The sequence below is a fragment of the Hibiscus syriacus genome, unplaced genomic scaffold, assembly GCF_006381635.1.
Source record: "Hibiscus syriacus cultivar Baekdansim isolate YM2019G1 unplaced genomic scaffold, ASM638163v2 tig00110187_pilon, whole genome shotgun sequence".
Taxonomy (NCBI): Eukaryota; Viridiplantae; Streptophyta; class Magnoliopsida; order Malvales; family Malvaceae; genus Hibiscus; species Hibiscus syriacus.
In genome coordinates this window covers 535556-553233 of record NW_024062618.1, presented here as the reverse complement: position 1 = coordinate 553233, position 17678 = coordinate 535556, and the positions used below count along the sequence as shown (strand labels likewise).

Genomic DNA, 17678 nt, shown 5'->3' with positions numbered 1-17678 from the left:
TAGGATGTCATGGGAATTGACCCAACATCAAACAACCGGGTTGGGTTCCATCAAGCGCTACCGATGTATCACCATCCGATACGTTGCCAAATTGGTTAAGTGTATTTGAAATTATTTTATAGTTTACGGTGATTGTTATAATAATTTGAGGATTTTATTAGCATTATTTACGAATTTTGAAAAGCATGTTAATTGCGTAGCGATTTCTTCATGTTGCTTACATGCACACTAATTGCGACGATGCAGATCGAACACATAAATCTTAGTAGGCGATGTAGAAGAGTAGGATCCATGACAAAAACCGTCGTACAATCAACACATTTTTCAGAAATGTTCGTACAAAATCCTGACAAAATATCTATATTATTGTAGCAATCACCCATGGTGCACCTTATTCAAGCATTTTTTCCATCACAATATTCAAGTATTTTTGCCCACCAATATAGTTTCTATTAGTAATTATTCGATTTATTTAATAAATTAGCTCGAGTGAAATGTTGTTTCAATTAAATTTTTATTTAAAAATAATAAAATTGAAAACATATCTCAAACCATCATTTAAAAATCAAGTAAACTATACTGATGATCTTTTTTTTTATCTTATTTTGGTTGTCAATTTCAAAAAAATATATATACTTTGACCATTTAAGTTATTGGTTTATTACATTTTAACTTAACTCATAAATTTTAAATAAAATATAAATTAATTGAATTCAGCCAAATATAATATTATTAATAAATAGGTTAAAAATTTAAAGTGGTTATACAGAGTGGACACATGTCACGGTTTTTCTTTAAATACTTAAATACATATTAATTAGCAATTAAGATTGAGGTACTTACTTGTTAAGAAAGTACTTAATCTATTGCTAAATAATTAAGTATAGATACGGCCAATGTGATAAAAATAAAAATAAATAGGTTCAAAATTTAAAGTAATTATATGGTGTTAACACATCATGTTTTTTTCGTTAACTACTTAAAATACACATTAATTAACAATTAAGAGAAAGGTGCTTATTTGTTAAGAAAGTACTTTGTTTATTGCTAAGTAAATAGTAATAATAATAATACCCAGATTCAGTTATTTGAGAATTTCAAACGCACATTAGTGTTAATGAAATGCCATTTAGTTAAGGGCAAATAGGCCTTGCAGTGAATGCATAAACTCTTTTTTTCCCCATCAAATGTATCATGTTCGAGTAATTCATTCATGATTTTCTATAATTCGAATTCTAACATTCATTTTCGATTATTGTATATAATGTTTGAAAAATTAAACCGATTTGAATTGTAGTTATTTGAATATATATGATTTATGAATTTTTTACAGTGTTTGTTCGATTTTCTCATTCTATCATCGAACCATGTTGCTCTTGAGATTGCAAACCACGTTGAAGCCTCAATATATGTGTGCCGTCGAAGATTTTACTCGAAATGCCCAGTTAATCCGAACCGATCTACGACAAAATCATCATGGGGAAAGGTAAAAGATATGATGGTTGATGGGGATAAGAGAGAATATGTAGCAGAAAGAGATGGAACTCTCCTGCAACAATCCAGTGCAACAAGGTCTGAACTTCGAACCCTTATTCCGAAAATGTCCGTTTTACCGAAAGCTACTTCATTCTGGGATGTCTGGCATATAACATCGTGGGACGTATTGACGATTTGCTTATATGTAGATGACTTAAACGAAGAATTTCGAAAAGTTATGATCGGGTCATACATATTACAGTTAGTGTAAGCGTGTGCAAAAAGGTTTCTATTCGATGCAAAAGGGGTGAAGGAACTCATTTTCTCTATTAGATTTTAGGTTTTTACAATCACCGAATACTTGCTTTCATTGGTAGACCTTTACAGTATTTATAGATCCTCAAATGCACCTCTCGTAGAGGTTATAACAAACCAACAAATATAATACAGCTGTAACAAATACCATAACCTCTCACAGCTGCATACAATAACCGTATTCTCATCTTTATGTTATCATTCTCAAGGAGAGCAACAGCCCTGCAAACTTTTCACCGGCTGCGGCTCAGATCAGCCCTGCAAGGCGTGAAAGAACCCCTTTTCTCAAGAAGAGCAGCAACAGCAACAAGACGTCGTGGAACTGGCGTGAAGAGGGTTTCGACTAATTATCTCGGAGTCGATCCAAAAGCAAAGACTTAAGGTAGTAAAACAGATAGTGTATGAGTTGATAACACACAACTTTGCTGTAGTAAAATGCTGATCTATATGAGTTGGTTATGTTTTAACACATTCTTGTACTTAATTTGAAGCAGTTTCTATATCAAAAGAGTCTATCCTTTTCATAGCAGTTTACTTTAATCATTAAATTAAAAGAATAAATGGACCAAATTAATAGAATTTGAAGCAGAGGGACTGAGAACATAATTGTACCCCAAAAGGGTAAAAACAGAAAAGAGAAAAAATTGGGGCATTCCGAGAATTGAACTCGGGACCTCTCGCACCCTAAGCGAGAATCATACCACTAGACCAAATGCCCTTGCTGCTGATACAAAGAACACAAGTTTAAATTTAAATTTAAATAAAAAAAATCACCTTTACATAATAATCCCTTTAAGCTCTATTTAGGATTACTTGTGTGAAATATCCTATATTGTTGTCTAGATTATAAATAAATCTATAAACGTCAAAATGTTTTAACCAAGACTTCAAATATTAATATTTTTTCAATTAAATCTTTCATAACTGTCAATTTATATGTTGAACGTCAATTTAAATTTTATGTGAAATATATTTAGAACTCATGATAGAATTATTGTATGATCAAGTTATATGTGACCAATGATGAAGCTATGTACACTCTTAGGGAGCTACTGTACCCAAATTTTTATTAAAAAATATATAGGAATAAATATCTATTTAGGTATTCAAGTGTTGATTATTTTGATTTTGTCCCTTTTTTTTATTATTAATTATACTTTGTCCATTGAACTAAAATTATGGTTATGTCTCTTTATGTAACGTGCAAAAATGTTAACAAGATTAGGTTCTATAACTACATACATAGTTAATGTTTGATCTGTATGTTTGAATATATAATGATAAAATTAGTTTTTAATATTTGTCCAAATACTTCGACTTTTATTATATTTTTAAGTATTTTAGTCATCGATGTTTATTTATTTTTTTGTCAAAATAACCTAGATTGGATAGAAAATGTTGGCTGATTAACAGTTAATATATGTTTTTAATGTGATATTTTTACACATGCTTAATTTGTGACGTGACAAATGTTACACCATCAATTTGAGTGTCATGATGCGAGCCATGTCATCAATTTGAGTAACATGGCATATTTTAGGTCATTACTTTGGGTGACATGACAAGTGTCATGTAATCAATTTGAGTAATAGCACATGACACGTCATCATTTTAGGTGATATAAAATTTTGGTGATATGACATGTGACATGTTAGTAATTAAGAACACGTGGAAATACCACGTGCTTTGACAATTAGTTAACTAACATTTTCTATCTAACAAGAGCTATTTTAACCAAAAATTAAAATGTTTGGGACAAAAATGTTCAAAAAACATGGTCTAAAATGATCTTTTGAACAAATGTTGAGGGCTAATTTTATCATTATGGCATGTTTAAAATATATCAAGCTAAATTTAGGCAAACATTTAGTGCTCAAGCTAATCTCTAGGTTGATAAAATGATTTTGATTAATATAGTACTAATATATGAGGATTCAATTAAAATATTTTCAAATTCAAAGATCAATTTAAAATTTAAATAATATTGTGACGACGTACAATGAAATTAGCTCTTTTATAGTTTTATTTAGGCATAATGACATTTTGACCCCTCAACTTTATCAGTTTATTCATTTTAACTCTTACATTTTTATTGTGTTTTTCTTACCCTTGAACTTATACTATTTATCAAATTGTCCGAAATGTTAGTGTCAAATACTTTATCATTTTATATCATAGCATCAAAAAATTCAAAAAATAATTAATTCGTCTTTATTGAAATTTATCAACTCCATTTTTAACAATTCTTAATGAACTTTTTAATGACGTGATAGAAAATGATAAAACAACTAACACCAACATTTTAACAGAGACGAAATGGTGTTATTTTTATATCATATTTGGGTTAATTTGATAAAAGAATTGAAAAATAACATAAATTAAGGAGTCAAAAAAATCAATTTTGCCTTTTGTTTAGGTGTTGAAAAGAACACGCAGAAAAGTTTAGGGGCTTTTTCAAAAGTTTTACCAAAAGTTTTAAAATATAGAATAAAATGATAGCAGACAATCGTTGTCAGCGACCGACCCACAAAAAATAGGAAAAAAATGTCACAGTTGGAGTATGTGAATTGCTTGCCTTATAATTTCTCAGCCCTCCAATCCCAATCTCAATCTCATCACTTCGTCTTCACTCCTCAGCCCCTTCTCTCAGTTTCCCAATCCTTTCATCCAAATTCCGATGGCCAAAGGTTAAAAAAAGTAATTTTTTCATCAAAATTTTCGTTTTTAATGATTTTAGCTTTGTTTTTTCTGTAGGAGGATCGATGGAGTCTGTGGCGGATCGATACGATTCGACGTTGAATGTGTTGTCTTCGTTGATAACGAAACGGAGTCGTGCTGATAAGAGTAATAAAGGGGATCGTTTCGACTTGCTTTTTGATTATTTGAAAGTAATTTTCGTTGTTATGTTTTTTTATTGGAGTTGTTTTTTTAAGAAATTTATTTGTCTGTTTTATTTACTAACTTTGAATTGGGTTGTGTGTTTATCGGGTTTTAGATTTTGGAATTAGAAGACGCGATTCCGCAGTTGAAAATCATTCATGTTGCTGGCACTAAAGGAAAGGTATTGACAAATTTTAGCTAATTAACTTTAAGAATCTTTTCCCGTCCTTTTTCTTCGTATGCTGCATTTATCTATAACTTTGTCTTCGTATTCGCCACTATTTTCAACTAGCTTATACTCTTTTTCTATCGCATTGGGCTCCAACTATATTGGAGTTGAGTTAGGTTGACCCTCCGAAGTGGGAAGACTCATTGTCCTCGCATTCGCCGCAATTTTCGACTAGCTTATACTCTTTTTTGGTCACATTGGGTCCAACTATTTCGGAGTCGAGTTAGATTGACCCTCTGAAGTGGGAAAACTCTCCCAACATCTATTTTCTCCGTTAGACTCGAAACCAAGACTTGCATATGTGATACTGAACTCCTTACCACTTTGGCTTAGGCATTAGTGCTATTTTTGTCTAGCTGGCTTCAGTGAAACATAGTTCTTCTATCTTGTTTTTATATGACATGTGTATTGTTATACTGATTCTTTCTTCATTTGGAAAATTGAAAAGGGATCAACATGCACGTTTGCAGAATCTATATTACGTAATTGTGGGTTTCGGACCGGACTTTTCACGTCCCCACACCTTATAGATGTTCGTGAGAGGTTTCGGTTGGATGGGTAAGTGTGTCAATTTGCTTGTATGTCTATTTGATTTATTTTAGGTAAGAATTTAAATTAATGTCTATATTTCTTCTTCTTTGCATTATCTAAATGTTGGCTAACCACTGCTATACATAGTTTTTTTTTTATAAAAAATCTTGCTTTTTTGGCTGCTTCAGTGTGGAAATATGTGAGGAGAAATTCTTGGAATATTTCTGGTGGTGCTATGATAGGCTGAAGGTACGTCTGCAGTAGTGTTTCACACTGAATAGTACTGGTTAACAAAACCCATTTAATGAATTGAGCATGTCAATCCACAAGTTTGTGGGTTTTGTTAACCAGTACTATATTTTATTTTTAATGTGGATTATTTTCTGTTCTAAGTATTAAGCATTAGGCTCTGCAATAAAGACTTTTTATTTTAACAACTAGCATTATACATTAATTGGTCCTAAAATAATTATTAGAATTTGCTTATTAAGTATTTCTCATGGTACCTGTATTCAACAAAGTATCATCAGACTTAAAGTGACAATCTTACAAGTGGATATGAATGTTTTTTTTTTTTGGGGGGGGGGGGGATACTTCTTGAGAATTCGGCATGGCAACATGAAGTTGGGGCTTCTGTAGCCAACCTACCTACTAGAAAGAATAAGAATTGAGCCGTGTAGCATTTCAAACAATCCTGAATAGTACACATGGACTTACCTAGATTTTCCGTCTTTGACAACTTTAAACAGCATCATCTACAATATATTCTCTCTAACCAGTTCCATATATAACATTGAACAAACAATATTGTCTTTCATTTTAGCTTTTCGCTTGAACAATGTGTTTAGTCCTGTTGACCTTTTTTTCATTGATTTACAGGAAAACACCAGTGATGATGTACCAATGCCTACATACTTTCGCTTTCTGGCCTTGCTTGCCTTTAAGATATTTGCCGCAGAGAAGGTTTGATGTGTGTTATGATCCTTCTATATGAAGCTGTTTTTCCGTATTACTTCTTCCATTTCATGAGCATCCTCTGCTAGTGAAGCAAAAATAAATATTGCCTTTAAATTTTATATGCAGGTTGATGTTGCTATTCTGGAGGTTGGTTTGGGTGGAAGGTTTGATGCAACTAATGTGGTATGTTCCCTAATTTTGTTCTCGAATACGCTAGATGTCTTCCAAGCAAAGCGTATAATTTGTGGCCTCCGTAGTGCTGAAATATAATGCTAGTGCTTATTTTGTTCTAATTTTTGTCAGTATGTGTTATTTTTTAGGTTCAAGCACCCATTGTGTGTGGTGTATCTTCCCTTGGGTATGACCACATGGAGATTCTTGGTTAGTGTTATATATATATTACATCAGTTGATCGCTAAAAAGTAATGGCCTAAAACAAATTTCTCATAATTGTATTGTAGTTGATAACGTAATATAAATGACAGATCCCTTAATAGTTTTTTGAAATTGCTGAATAAGATCTTTGAGAGACAAAGAAGCATTTTAATTTGTATTGCATTATCTTAACATCATGCAGTAAATTCATAATATCAATGATTTTTTTAACCTCATGTTGGCAACTATATTTTCATTACATCTGTGAGGTTTCATTATCCGGAGCACTTGAAGTTTTAAGCTTAAAATGGAGAAAATCTAAATTATGCAGAATTAAGTGAAAGTATAGTAAGACTTGCTTTAGTGTTGTCTACATGGTAGTCAATACTGTACCAGCATTCGGCATCCCGGTTGTAGTTGTACTGGTCTTAAACCGGTACCAGTAGTTTATGTTCCATCAGGTCAAATTTGTTGTCTATCTGCTTCCTCAATTTAAACTATGAAATCTTCTTAGTGTCCCTCTGTACCAACTTTCTGAGCTACGAAAGACAGTTACCACGTATGTCAGAAAAAGAACTTCCTGCTTTCAGAATAATTCAAGGTAATGCTAAAGATTTTGCTTTCTTTTCTTTTCTGGATGACCATAAACAGGAAATACTCTGAGAAAAATTGCTGGGGAGAAGGCTGGTATATTTAAGGTGTTTTTACTTTTAGAACTATATTTAAAGCATATGATAAGGGTCTGTTTCTGTGTTGTAACATAATTTATTTCTTTCTCCTTCTATTCTTTGTTTGAACCTTTTCTACTGCAGCATGAGATACCGGCCTTTACCGTACCTCAACCTGTTGAGGCAATGCAGATGCTTGAAGAGAAAGCTTCGAAGTTAAATGTAAGTTTCGCAACTTTTTCTTTTCTGAGTTCCCTTACAAAAACTTTAAACGTGCGACTCAACTTGTATTCAAATTCTGGATTTTGCCTTGTTCTAAAGGACATAAGCTATGCTAGTCTGAAGATGATTATGTTCTTCACAGGTAGACCTTCAAGTGGCGCATCCAATTGATGCAAGTTCACTGAATGGTTTGAAGCTTGCACTTGAAGGTGAACATCAATATTTAAATGCTGGTCTTGCTGTTGCACTGTGTACTGCTTGGCTTCAGAGGACTGGTCATCCTATCAGCAATTTCAATCAAACAGTGGGTTCTATTTATTAGAGACTTTCTTTCTCTGCATTCTAACTACTTTTTGCTTAAAAGTTGTTTATTTCCTTGGAATAGGGTCCATTACCTGAACCCTTTATCAAGGGCTTAACAACAGCTAGTTTGCAAGGGCGGGCTCAGATTGTCCGTGATCAATTTCCTGACATTGAAAATCTGGTCTTTTATTTGGATGGAGCCCACAGTCCTGAAAGCATGGAAGCTTGTGCGAGGTGGTTTTCCCTTTGCACTAAGGATGATAATCACCAATCAGACCAGAATTCTGAGTCACAGCAGCAATCGGACGAAAGATCTAAGGATACTGCCCAGGTAGAGTACCCTACTTTGTTCCACAATAATTTCGATTGTCTAGAACTTATACGTAAAAGAGAGTACTTCATCCTTATGGACATCAGTGTTGTTGATATTCTCATAACGTATATATGTGGTCTCATTATATCTGCTATTCAAACTTTTCTATTTTAGCAAGTTGAAAGAAGCAATCAAACACATAGAGTATGTTGCTGACTTGTATTTTGCTTATGAGTTAATAGTATTAAGGATAATCTTAACCTTGGATGGTATTGGGTTTTCAGAAAGCTTCGGAACTCATAAGTTTGATGATTGAGTTTATAAAACTCAAACATAACATGAAGCGAGAGTAAACATATATTTTGATTGTTCCTTGAGCTGTAAACTGTTCACATTTTCCTAACATGCGTGCATGTACATCTAATTTATATTTTTGTGCTTGGTTTTTTCTTGACTTTCTGAACTTCAATCTGTAAACTAGATTTAGACTGCATCTTGCTGATGGTGGACTAAAATTTTGAGAATTACTTGCAGATTCTGCTGTTCAATTGTATGTCTGTGCGAGATCCACAATTGCTTCTGCCGCGCTTGATGAGGACTTGTTCCAGCCATGGTAATTGCTCGAGTTACAGGCATGTTTAGATGTGTTTCCTTGGATAGAATTTTATATCCATGTGATGGAAAGCGTCATAATTGCATTTGAAGTTCATGAAAAACTGGTATTTAAGGGGAATGATTATGTTCAAGTGCTTTAATCCATATATTTGGAGGGTTATATCTCCATACCCATGTCTGAATATATGTTGGACATAGATGTCAAACACGGTTACTTTAAGAAAAAAAAATTCAGAGCGACATAGATTTTTTCTAGACAAGTTTATATTCTTCTTTGGATCGAACAAAAGTTAAGATTCATCTTGACAAGAAGAAACTTCAGATTTCATGTCAATGGGATGACAGGAAACTTTCTTGGACAAAGAAATTTATATATTATGTTTTTTACAATCTGTTAATCATTATTTCAGGTGTCCATTTCAGGAAGGCGCTCTTTGTGCCGAACATATCGGTGTATCACAAGGTTGGATCCAATACTTTACCTACAGTTGATCCTCAAGTTGATTTGTCATGGCAATTTGCTCTTCAAAGAGTGTGGGAAAACCTTCTGCAGAATGATAAAGGTATCCACCTAATAAATGCATCACATTCTTCTTATTTTTCAAAATTCAAAAGCTTTTTTCTTTCCCCATATTTTATTTCTAATGGGATTTACTTCCCTTGGATTCAAGTTCCATTATCTGCTTGATCATATGAGTGAATTGATCTTAATAATGATCATCGCAAAATGCGCAAAGTAATTGGAGACATGGTGCATAATCATGGGTGTTTTGTTCGGTTTTGTTTAAGATGATAGTTTTCTGCATATACTAGGAGGGGAGGCCAGTAACACCGATCAAGTTATTGAAGAAGTGAAAGACGATACAGGAATGAGCGTTAGGTGTTGTAAAAACAGTTCCGTCTTTTCTTCTCTACCATCTGCTATAAAATGGCTCAGGGATACTGCCCAGAAGGACCGATTTGTTCGGTTTCAGGTAATGCTTGAGATTATAAACTCACTGTTGTCAGTATTTACCTGCCGTTTGTATATAACAAGGTTAGAATACTTCAGGTTGAGTTCTTAGCTATAGTACTTTAGAGTAGTTTACGGATTTCAACTTTTTTTTTTTACAGTTGTTGAACGCGTACCTCATAGGCTTTTAGAACAGGTAGGGCTGTGCATGAATCGAGCCACCGAGTGACACTTGTTCCTCCAAAACATTAGTTTTTTAATTAAACCGAGTAAATCACGGATAATCTATTGTGAGTTAATCTTAATATTTTTAAATTTGTAGCCTACCTGGGAACGAATAATTCATCAAAAGAGTATCAATTTCAGATATCTGTCTCCGGCACGACATGCTCAATATTTTAAACATAGGTTGGGAGAACTCAGCAAAAACTTGCCTATAGGCATACCCCATATATATACTCATTTTATCGGGTCTTTTTGAAGAAGTATTGATGTCGTGGTTCGGTTGTAACTTTTTCTTTAATGCTTATAACCCGGACCTTTTGTCTTCCTCTTGGGTTTGTAATTCCCTTTTTCTGATTGATTAGGTCCTCGTCACCGGTTCCCTGCATCTCGTAGGTGACGTCTTGAGATTAATCAAGAAATGAGGCTGAATCTCCCTCTGACATCGTTCATGTAACAGAGACAACGTGGGTTCGTTTTCTTTACCGATCGAGGCAACTTCCCCATGGTCCTCAACCGCCTGCATTAGGCTTCCGAAGTGTCGGTTTCTCGGGGGGTGGGTGGGTTGCTAGCTTAGGTAAACACTTTCATTTATGAATTCCGAAATCGGCATAACTTCAACGAGCTAATGAATTATTGTTTTTGAAACATGTTGAGACAAATCCAACTAAACATCGCAATTCATTTTGATTTGACAAATCGAATAATTGTTTTGGTGATGCTGCAAGCAAATGAAGTAAATTTACGTGATAATACCTCTATAAGGTGCCAATACCTATAGTAAAGAAAGTCCCTTTTGCCTCTCTATGCCTATAGTAGAGGTGTTTTTTCGTATTACTGCCGTACATATTTCCTTTGACTGGTTTGATTTTAGACATTTTAAGTTTGTCGAATTTATTAGTATTATTTAATCAGTTAAATTTTATTTGAATTTTTTAATTAAGTTTATGAAATTCGAGTTAAGTTGGACTGAATGTATTTATTTGAGTTTTTAAGTTTAAAAATTAGAGGAATAATTGGAGGGGAAAAAAAAGAAATCTAGGGATAAAATTGTAAAAGTATTAAATTATTTACTTAAAATTTTGATTTTGTTGTTTATTTGAAATTTAAAAATTTAAATTTGGATCAAATTTAATTCAAGTTGACTTGAATAATTTGACTCGTTGAAAACTGAAAAAAATATTATATTCTTTGGGAATCGAATTGAGTTTTATCTTTAGTTTAAATTTAGTGAAAATGGATTAAATTTGATCAAAATAGATATAAAACAACTAAAAAAATAAAAATTAAGTAAGCAAGATCAAATCACAAAATATTTAATTATTTAATTAAAGATTAAAATATTATTTTGATTTTTGATTTTTTTATATTTGAACTTTACAAATATAGACTGAATTCAAATTCTAAACTCAAATAAAAAAAAATTGAATCTACTTGAATAATTTGACTAGAATAATTTAAAATTAAAAGAATTATAATTAAATTGAACTTACTCATTCCCTTAAATCTTATACTCAAACCATACCCTTAAATCTTGATTTGGAGTTTTGATTGAACACCAAATTCAGAAAATTTAATTATTAATACAAATAAAAATAATTAACATTCAATAATTTTTTGTTGGCTAAAATATTAAAGAGCATTTCGAAATACAAACCGAACTCACAAGCCTAAACATATTTTTTAAGGACAAAAACTTAGGCGCCCTAATAACTCATCTCTTTATAAGACCTGAGTTTGAATAACGAGTCCAATATCATACTTCAAGCCCAAAAACAAGCGGGAAAAAAACACGTGAACAAGCAAAGTATTTCTGGAAGAAAAAAAAAGCTACTTCATTCTAAGGAGAACAACAAGCAATTTTATTTCCATTTTTGTTGGTCTTGGAGAGAATGATGCTAGTTCCTCGAGGAAGGCTAGTAGCCGAATTTTCTTGTGCTGCCAATGCTTTTCTGCTCAAGATTTGATAAATATCCATCAATATCTTTTGGAACGCTTTATCGATGTTGATAGCTCCGAGTGCCGAAGTCTCTAGGAACAACAGACCTTCTTTTTCTGCCAAGCTCTCGGCATCTTCCTTCGATACTGCTCGAAGGTGATTGAGGTCCGATTTGTTCCCGATCATCATGATCACGACGATGTTCGAACCCGCGTGGTCTCGCAATTCTTTGAGCCATCGCACGGTGTTGTCGAAGGTTTGCCTTTTGGTTATGTCGTAAACGAGAAGTGCCCCGACCGCTCCTCTATAGTAAGCACTTGTGATTGCTCGATACCGCTCCTGACCGGCCGTGTCCCATATCTGCGCTTTAACAGTCTTCCCTTCTACCTGAACCCAAAAAAAAATATTGCAAGAAACCACTCGGATTTAAATTACGGTCGTCCATACATTTATGATTGTAGATGTAATGAATATTAAACAATAAAAGAAGAAATAATCATATATGGATATAGATATAAATAACCTGAAGAGTCCTTGTTGCAAATTCAACACCAATAGTAGACTTGGAGTCCAAGCAAAACTCATTTCTTGTAAATCTCGAAAGAATATTCGATTTTCCGACACCCGAATCTCCGATCAATACAATTTTGAATAAATAATCATATTCATGATCCACTTTATATGCCATTTACACTTTCTTTTATCAAATTCCAAACCAACTAGACAGAGAAAAATGAATTAACATTATCGTGAAATTATAAAGATGGTTACAAAATAATCTGAATTTTTATAAAAAAAAAAGTAGAAATCAAAATTCATAAATTAAAAGAGTGTAGGGAGAGAAGAGACTAACCATAAAGGGATTGAATACTCGATTAATATTTGATTATGGATATGCAAAATGTGATTAGTGTAATTCCAGATTTTTGGTGAATGTTTTGTGCGAAAGTTTTTGTTTTTCCATAGCCAAAGAGAGAACACAACAGAAAAAACGAATGAGAAGGCACATATAGCGGCCATTTGATTGAAGTTAGGAGCAACGTCAGAAATTATATTTAGAGGGGCTAAAATTGAAATATTAATTTTTGAGGGATTAGAGTAAAATTTTAACGGATTAAAAAAGAATTATTCTAGTTTAGATTCAATAAATCCGTTATAGTCTTTATTTTGTGTCGATGAACTGTTTAAAAAGTGACGTGTATTGATATTTGATTCCATCTCAAAAAAGGAAAATAATGTGTTAGAATTTAAAAATCGTAAAAATGGTACCTAAATTCAATTATTTTTTAAAATTTTATATATTTCCCCTTCTTTCTAAAATGTTTTATTAATAGATGTAAAATATGTTAAATTAAATCTTATTATTAGTTCATATATGAAATGTTAGTGTAGATTTGATTCGTGTTTTTCAATTTGATAATTTTTAATCATGTAATTTAGTTATATTATTTCTATTAGATGAGTCGGATTGAAATTTATTTTAAAAAAATATACATTCTTAAGTTAATAAAAATTATGAATATGTGACTAAATATAACTTATATATAATACATTTACTAATTGCACCAATAATTAGCACTAGAATGGATAAATTTTTTAATGAATACACTATTTTAAAAAGATCAATTTTATCTATTTTTTTTAGATTTAGAAATTGCTGTGATACCTTTTTTTTTTCTTGGTATAAAAAAAATCAAACACTCAGACTTAAACCATCTTCATGGAGGACCGAGAGAATAGCATCAAAAGACATCGGAAGGATTCATCCTGTAAAATTATCTTCATCTTCGTTATTCTATCGACTAGCCTATTCGCTCTTGTGGATCATATGAGAATGATATTGACCAATTTCCATCCACCAACTCTCGTACATGTTGAAGAATAAAAGGCGATGTCACCCTCTGTGTATTCCAAGACAAAATAAAATTCAAGAATAACCTGCCTTGCCTCTATAACCCAAGTGTGCGACGAACGCTCCCCAACTTCAACCACAGAGTAGATTCCCACGGCTTTAGAGAAGCCGATAAAATTCAAATTATTTATTTATTATTTTATATCGAAGCTAAATTGCTTGAGATCCTTATACATTCAAATTAACTTCATAATCAATTAAGTGTTTATTATTTTAAATGAAAGCTAAATTGCTTGAGATGCCCTTTTTATCATTGGACTAAAAATACAGCCAAATACCAACAATTAATTTGTCCTATCTCGATCGATTTAATGAGATAAGACGTTAGGTCACATATTTTCTCCGGATTAAGAGAATCATCCCATAATAGGTTTTAATATTCAATCCAAATTAGTTGACCAATGAATTAGATACCAAAGTTATAATAAAAAAAAGCCAAAATAAAACAATTAACTTAATTATTTGCCCCAGAAACAAGGAGTAAATACATTTCAACCTCAAGAAAACTAGTCCCTTTTTATATAGAACCAAAAATCCATTTCAAGTTCCAACTATTATGTTAACCATGTAAATACAGTACCCGGCACTCCTTCCAATATTTCAATCCTGTGTCCCGGAAACACATCAAAATACGCTTACCATAGCAAATCAGCGTCTCCGAACTCGCCTGCCGTTCGGGTTCATGGATTCTGCCACAGGACCTTCCGCTGCAAGATCCATCCCATATACACTGCTGGCTCTCCTCTTCCGACTTGATAGCAGGCTTAAGCTCTCCTCACTGGACGCAAAGGCCTTCAACAGCTCCAACAACAAGGACGGGCAAGATTCCTCCAAGTGCCTGAACCCTTCCGATTGCATTACCGCTGCAAAAGACATTGGGAATACAAATTAGCTTACATGTTATCATTGCCGAACAATTGCTTTCCAATGACCTCGGAACTACTCACACACAGGTTGTCAACAATTGATAGGCCAAGCTTAAATAAAAAAAAACATACTGTAAAAGAATCAACTCCAAGACGCAACAAATAACTAACTTGTGCGTCCAACAAAATAACATTCAGATGAACAAATTTTCAAGGGTACATTCCAATATCCGAAGCATTGAGCAGTTTTGACCACAAGAATACTGTGCTCTAATCCATTTCTCAGCATTTCACATAATATTTTTATCTAAAACCTGCTTGAGGGGTTAAGGTATTATGTACCTTAACCTTAAAGAGGGGCCGGTAAAATTGAAATATTAGCATCCATCATCAAGAGCTAGACACGTACGAGAAAGTACAAAAAGGATTCTAAAGTTTAAAACAATACAAAAACCAAGTTTACATAACCTGGAATTTGTACCGTAGTATCTACTAACACGTACCTCCCAAGTTCGCCGGAGTTGCAGCAAATTTCAAACATATGGCCTTCAGCTGTGCACAATGGTGCTGCTCAGCAAGTGCTAGGGTCGATGCCACTGTGGCAGCATTAAGTTCTTCGCACAATTTTGCCTCACACAACACTTTGAGTCTATCTAAATTGTACAGATCAGCGGCAGCCAAAAGATGCTGCACCATGTTGGTAGATGTACACATAGATGTTGAGTCTGTAATTTCTTGTACATCAGGAAGCTTGTCGGTATAAATAAATAAAAGCATTGCCTGGAAGAGCAGACAAGGGTTAGGATGAATTTTCGTTCGAGCTGATTCGCCAAAAAAGAACATGAAAAAGCACATCTATAAAGCTAAAATCTATACTTGGCAATGGTTCAAAGCCGGTTACCAGTTGAATATTTAAAAATAAGTTTTAAAAGATTATGTATTATGTATAACAAATTTTAATAAAAATATGCATTTAACAAATTTCTTTCAAGTGTTTGATTATGCAATACACTAGTTGTAGGTCCATTCTTCAAAGTCCAAAAGAAAGTAAAAGGAAGGATCACCTTGAAGATAGAAGGCTCGAAATCTTTCACTACTATTTTATCCAAGTTAGGGTTCCCGACGAGCCCAAAAAACTGTGCTTTAAAAACAGGTGAGCGTGCAGCAAGGATCAACTTATGTGCTTTAAACGTCTCATCACCAACTTGAAAAACTATATCACAGTTATTTTCAGATTCTAGCAGAACTCTCAAATTCTGACCCATGTCTGATGGGGATACAGGAATAGAAGACAATTTTGGCCCCTCAAGGCGAGTCCTGACTACTCCAACAGTGCAGTTCATGATTAGACAATCATCCTTTATGTAGTCAGAACCTTCTAAAGTTGTTCTTCTAAAGAATCGTTTGTATCCCCTGAATGCATGAAAAAAAGAAGGTAAAATCATCGTTATTAAAATATCATACGGACTTATACATGTACCATATTCAGTGAACATATATATTTAAAATCTCATAGTAAGACGTAGAGAAACCTAGATGCTCATCAATAGAATATGCACATATTTCAACAACACAGATGATCATATAACATTTAAAGTGAAACTAAATGGAAATCACCAGCACACGTTTCATCGGAAAGAGCCAGGTTTTATTTCCTTGGGTTATGTCATTGCCTCATTGGGTCTTGTCCAGGTTTGCTTAAGTTATACAACAGCTTCAATGTGGTTTTAACTACTTCATAATTATTGGGCACAGATAAATTTCAGTGTAATGCTTAGATCCTCAAAATTAAATGAAAGAGAATTTGCCAAGAAAGTAATGCTTCACAATTAGCTTGTCCTAAAACAGCACCCTCGGTTGTCAGTTTAATCAAACAAAATCATAATAACAATTCCATATATTCTATTCAATGGACTTTACAGAAAGATAACTACAGAGTACAGACAGCACGAATACATGAATGGCCCAAACATATACCTTAAATACGATCATGGTAAGGAAGAATTTATGACAATGAATAGTAATAGAACTGCTGAACCCCATTTTCGATCAAAATTCACCAACATACATACCCATATAATAATCATAATTGAAATAACAAGTACCAAATAAATATCAGATTCATTCTCCCAACAAACAGATAACTAGAGTTTTAAAAAGAATATAAAATTATTAACCAAACCCCTAAATTATAAACTCAAAATTCTTACCACATGCTTCCTCTGTACTTCAACGTATAAGGCCCACTCTCCAACGCTTTATCAAAGTGACTATGAACCTTATGCTTCCCTTTCCCGCTCTGGTCAACAAGGGTGAGCTCGAAAAGCGCTCTAACATCGGTACCTTCGCTAGCCAGCGCAATGAAAACCGAAACATACATCGCACTATCCTCTGGATTTTTACCGTCGGGGTAAAAGTAAATCGCCCAATCGTAACCTCCGACTGTAAAAACATCGCTGGATATACATTTCCCAGGACCCATCCCTTTCGCCAACGAATAACCCTTGATCGTGAATTGGTGTGACCCGTTCACCGTCTCGCACACCGATTTTGATTCCGAGTCCTTTAAATCTTCCATGTTTCTTTTCTTTTCTTTTTTTCATCGAGTTTCCCAAAACCCTAACCCTAGAAATTTCATTTCTAAGGTAAATTTGGAGAAATTGTGAGGAAAAATGTGGAAGATAAGAGGTTGAGGCTAGGTGACGAGGATTGTGGTGGCGTCAGCAGCAGCACCGGCGGCGGAGGCGATAAAATGACCGAAGGGAAATGTAAAAGAGGTTTTCCTTGAGATTTTTTTTTTGTCTTTTTGCTTCGTGGAGTTTCTGAGTTGGTTAATGACATTTGTGTGCGCTATATAAAAAGAGAGTAGCAAATTTTTATGTAATTAAATTGTAATTTTTTTT

At 33.5% G+C, this 17678-nt stretch overlaps 3 protein-coding genes and 1 non-coding gene across 6 annotated transcripts; 1 reads left to right on the top strand and 3 right to left on the bottom strand.

The window, feature by feature from the left end:
- Nucleotides 1–596: 596 nt before the first annotated feature.
- On the bottom strand, nucleotides 597–17593 carry LOC120217537 (BTB/POZ and MATH domain-containing protein 3-like). Of its 2 annotated transcripts, XR_005525149.1 has the most exons (5): nucleotides 16986–17593; nucleotides 15840–16188; nucleotides 15279–15555; nucleotides 14508–14772; nucleotides 597–635 (listed from the first exon to the last, which is right to left on the bottom strand). XR_005525149.1 is itself a non-coding variant. In XM_039214626.1 (4 exons), exons 1-4 carry the CDS (start codon nucleotides 17351–17353, stop codon nucleotides 14558–14560), a joined length of 1209 nt encoding a protein of 402 aa, XP_039070557.1. In that variant the 5' UTR covers nucleotides 17354–17593; the 3' UTR covers nucleotides 14399–14557. The 2 variants fall into 2 exon arrangements, 1 of the variants encoding a protein (XP_039070557.1); XM_039214626.1 differs by lacking the exon at nucleotides 597–635 and having other exon boundaries at nucleotides 14399–14772.
- On the bottom strand, nucleotides 2438–2509 carry TRNAP-AGG. Its single transcript has one exon. It is a non-coding gene; the product is annotated as a tRNA-Pro (tRNA).
- LOC120217536 (folylpolyglutamate synthase-like) lies at nucleotides 4302–10790 on the top strand. 2 transcript variants are annotated; one of them, XM_039214625.1, is made up of 16 exons: nucleotides 4302–4478; nucleotides 4529–4679; nucleotides 4787–4852; nucleotides 5349–5458; nucleotides 5620–5680; nucleotides 6311–6394; nucleotides 6515–6571; nucleotides 6709–6769; nucleotides 7415–7461; nucleotides 7576–7653; nucleotides 7796–7957; nucleotides 8039–8287; nucleotides 8804–8882; nucleotides 9295–9447; nucleotides 9698–9858; nucleotides 10424–10790. In XM_039214625.1, exons 1-16 carry the CDS (start codon nucleotides 4336–4338, stop codon nucleotides 10481–10483), a joined length of 1722 nt encoding a protein of 573 aa, XP_039070556.1. In that variant the 5' UTR covers nucleotides 4302–4335; the 3' UTR covers nucleotides 10484–10790. The 2 variants fall into 2 exon arrangements, with proteins under 2 accessions (XP_039070556.1, XP_039070555.1); XM_039214624.1 differs by having other exon boundaries at nucleotides 7576–7657; nucleotides 7800–7957.
- On the bottom strand, nucleotides 11897–12914 carry LOC120217539 (ras-related protein Rab2BV-like). Its single transcript, XM_039214627.1, has 3 exons — nucleotides 12851–12914; nucleotides 12521–12716; nucleotides 11897–12384 (listed from the first exon to the last, which is right to left on the bottom strand). The coding sequence occupies exons 2-3, from the start codon at nucleotides 12683–12685 to the stop codon at nucleotides 11899–11901; spliced, it is 651 nt and encodes a 216-aa protein (XP_039070558.1). The 5' UTR covers nucleotides 12686–12716; nucleotides 12851–12914; the 3' UTR covers nucleotides 11897–11898.
- Nucleotides 17594–17678: the final 85 nt, after the last annotated feature.